General features: G+C 52.0%; 1 protein-coding gene across 1 annotated transcript; it reads left to right on the top strand.

Annotated features, from left to right (window-relative positions):
• Window positions 1-1,098: 1,098 nt before the first annotated feature.
• Window positions 1,099-1,591, top strand: LOC311248012 (homeobox protein Dlx6a-like; the record flags this gene model as incomplete). The annotated part of the gene is made up of 1 exon (XM_084338977.1): window positions 1,099-1,591. Exon 1 carries the CDS (start codon window positions 1,163-1,165, stop codon window positions 1,589-1,591), a length of 429 nt encoding a protein of 142 aa, XP_084195103.1. The 5' UTR covers window positions 1,099-1,162.
• Window positions 1,592-2,500: the final 909 nt, after the last annotated feature.

The following is a 2,500-nucleotide window of genomic DNA, read 5'->3' as shown; positions in this document are numbered from 1 at the left end:
AAGAGAAGTTTATATACGCTTATTTGTCTTGCGGTATAGTTTACATTGCGGAATTGAATGTGCACGCCAAGCCGCAAAAACGGTGTATAATTTACATATATTGAAGACCCTCATATCATAGGCCTCATATTTCAATAGAGATAAATTATGCTGTCAGTTTGCATGTCTCTGTGAAAAATAACCTATTGTCCCTAAAGGCGCGCTGCTGTTATTCGATGCCGTGTTACTTACTACACGCAGTGTTTTCGCATATTGTCTGAATATCATTTTATAATCACACGGCCATTATATTAGCCTCCAGATGAGAGAATGGTGTGAACACATAGATTGGTGCTTGTAGAGAAGAGGGACTTATTTATAAGGACGCGCGTTTATTAGGCTAAAATAAATCAAAGCGCGAGTGCCGTGCGTCGTGCGTAATTGGGTAGGGGGGGGGGGGGTTGGGTAAAACAAACCCGACTTGGCGAAAAGACACGTTTTTACGAGATTAGCGGGTGCGATGCTTGTCTGTAGGAATTAGGCGTTTCTCCCACAAATATATGATGGTTTCCCCCGCGCGCCATGGTCGTGCACGCACGGCTGCGGTGCATGCGTCGGGACTCGGGAGCTCGCCGGTGGTGGTGGTTAAGGTGGGTTAACGCGCACCGTGAAGTCTCCTCCGTGAAGTTCACAACACTGATGACGTTGGGTTGAATGACCAATCGGAAGGCGCTGCCCTTTGGAGACAAAACCCTTTTACTTGTAGTGTCTGCAGGCAGCGAGTCTGGGAGGCGAGGAGGGCTATACGTTACTTTTAACACAATCCACCTCAAAATCTCTGCTCTGCTTCTTCCGCCACATTGAGTGAGAATATCACGAGAAAAAGACGCGACCGACCGCGGCCCGAGGGGGGGGGAAATCGGGTGTTAATAGATATCTGTTCGCCGGGGAGAGAGAGAGAGAGAGAGAGAGAGAGAGAGAGAGAGAGAGAGAGAGAGAGAGAGAGAGAGAGAGAGAGAGAGAGAGGAGAGAGAGAGAGAGAGTCGAGAGACAAAAGCACAGAGAGAGAGAGAGCTTTGGAGAGAGAGAGAGAGAGAGAGAGGGGGAGAGAGAGGGAGAGAGAGAGGGAGAGAGAGAGAGAGAGAGGGGGGCGAGTGCTCTCTCAAGGCAAGGAGAAAATTTGATGATGACCATGACTGCGATGGCTGACGGTCTGGAAGCTCAACAGGACTCGTCCGGCAACAAGTCTGCGTTCATGGAGTTCGGTCAGCAGCAGCAGCAGCAGCCGCCGCCGTCTCACTCTCACTCCTCGCAGCAGAGCAGCTCCCCGTCGATGGCCGCCGGCAGCCACTACCCGCTGCACTGTCTGCACTCCTCCGCCTCCTCCGGCGCCTCGCACCTCCACCACCAGCACCACCCGCACGACAGCTCGCCGTACCCCGCGAGCGGCTCCCCGTACAACCGCTCCTCCTCGTCGCTACCCTACTCCTACGTGAGCCACCCGCACCACCACAGCCCCTACCTGCCGTCCTACCACAACAACAACACGCCGGGCGGACAGACGCGGTTAGACGGCACAGGTAAGACCACGACGACCCCCCTCTATCTGTAGCCGCCGGTGTGTCCACCACCGCGCCCGTCTCACGGTGTGTCCACCACCGCGCCCCTCTCACGGTGTGTCCACCACCACCGCGCCCGTCTCACGGTGTCCACCACCGCGCCCGTCTCACGGTGTCCACCACCACCGCGGTCCACCACCGCGCCCGTCTCACGGTGCCCGTCTCACGGTGTCCTCACTGTCCTGCACCGCGCCCTGCATGTCTTATCGAACGAACACCCTGCAGCGAAATGCGGGTGAATCGTCGCCCAAAACGCAGGTATACCAGGCGATTGCATAGCGGGTGGAGAAACGTGCGTAAACGGCGGTGGATCGTTCAGGATGTCGTCTAGTCGCCTATATTTCCCTCCGTCTCTCTGTTTGCATTCTTGGCGTCTCGTCGCGTCGTCTCGCCGCTGAACCAGAGAACAGAACAGAACACTCCCCATCATCAATTTCCCACAAAACCGTTTTATGCCCGGCGGGGTGTGATGATGACAACCGCGGAATCCTCACGAACTATTCGTGGAATTAGGCGGCCTCCTATACTCTCCTCGAAAGTTGTAATTAGCATTTAATTGACATGTCATTACGAGCAATATCCTAAATATGACAGAGCGGTGGTGGATTGTTGCTGCAGTCATCATGGCGGAGGAACCACATGACATGTCAATCTTTATCATCAGCCGGGATTCTTTTTTGAACGTGGCCTATATATATATATAATAAACGAATATATATAATATAATTCCTCTTTGTCTTGTTGCCTTTGCTTTTGAATAAGCTATAATTATATATTATTTCCCGGCACCATAAAAGCAATATATTTTGGCGAGGGTTTTGAATTATAACATTGCCTTTTTTTTTTTTTTTTTTTTTTTTTTGTGCAGATCAGGCAGAAGACGACCGTGATTGAAAACGGAG

This window comes from Notolepis coatsorum (genome assembly GCF_963971535.1).
Source record: "Notolepis coatsorum genome assembly, contig: SCAFFOLD_3192, whole genome shotgun sequence".
Classification (NCBI taxonomy): domain Eukaryota; kingdom Metazoa; phylum Chordata; class Actinopteri; order Aulopiformes; family Paralepididae; genus Notolepis; species Notolepis coatsorum.
The sequence above is the reverse complement of the archived record's forward strand: the minus strand, read 5'-3'. Positions and strand labels throughout refer to the sequence as shown.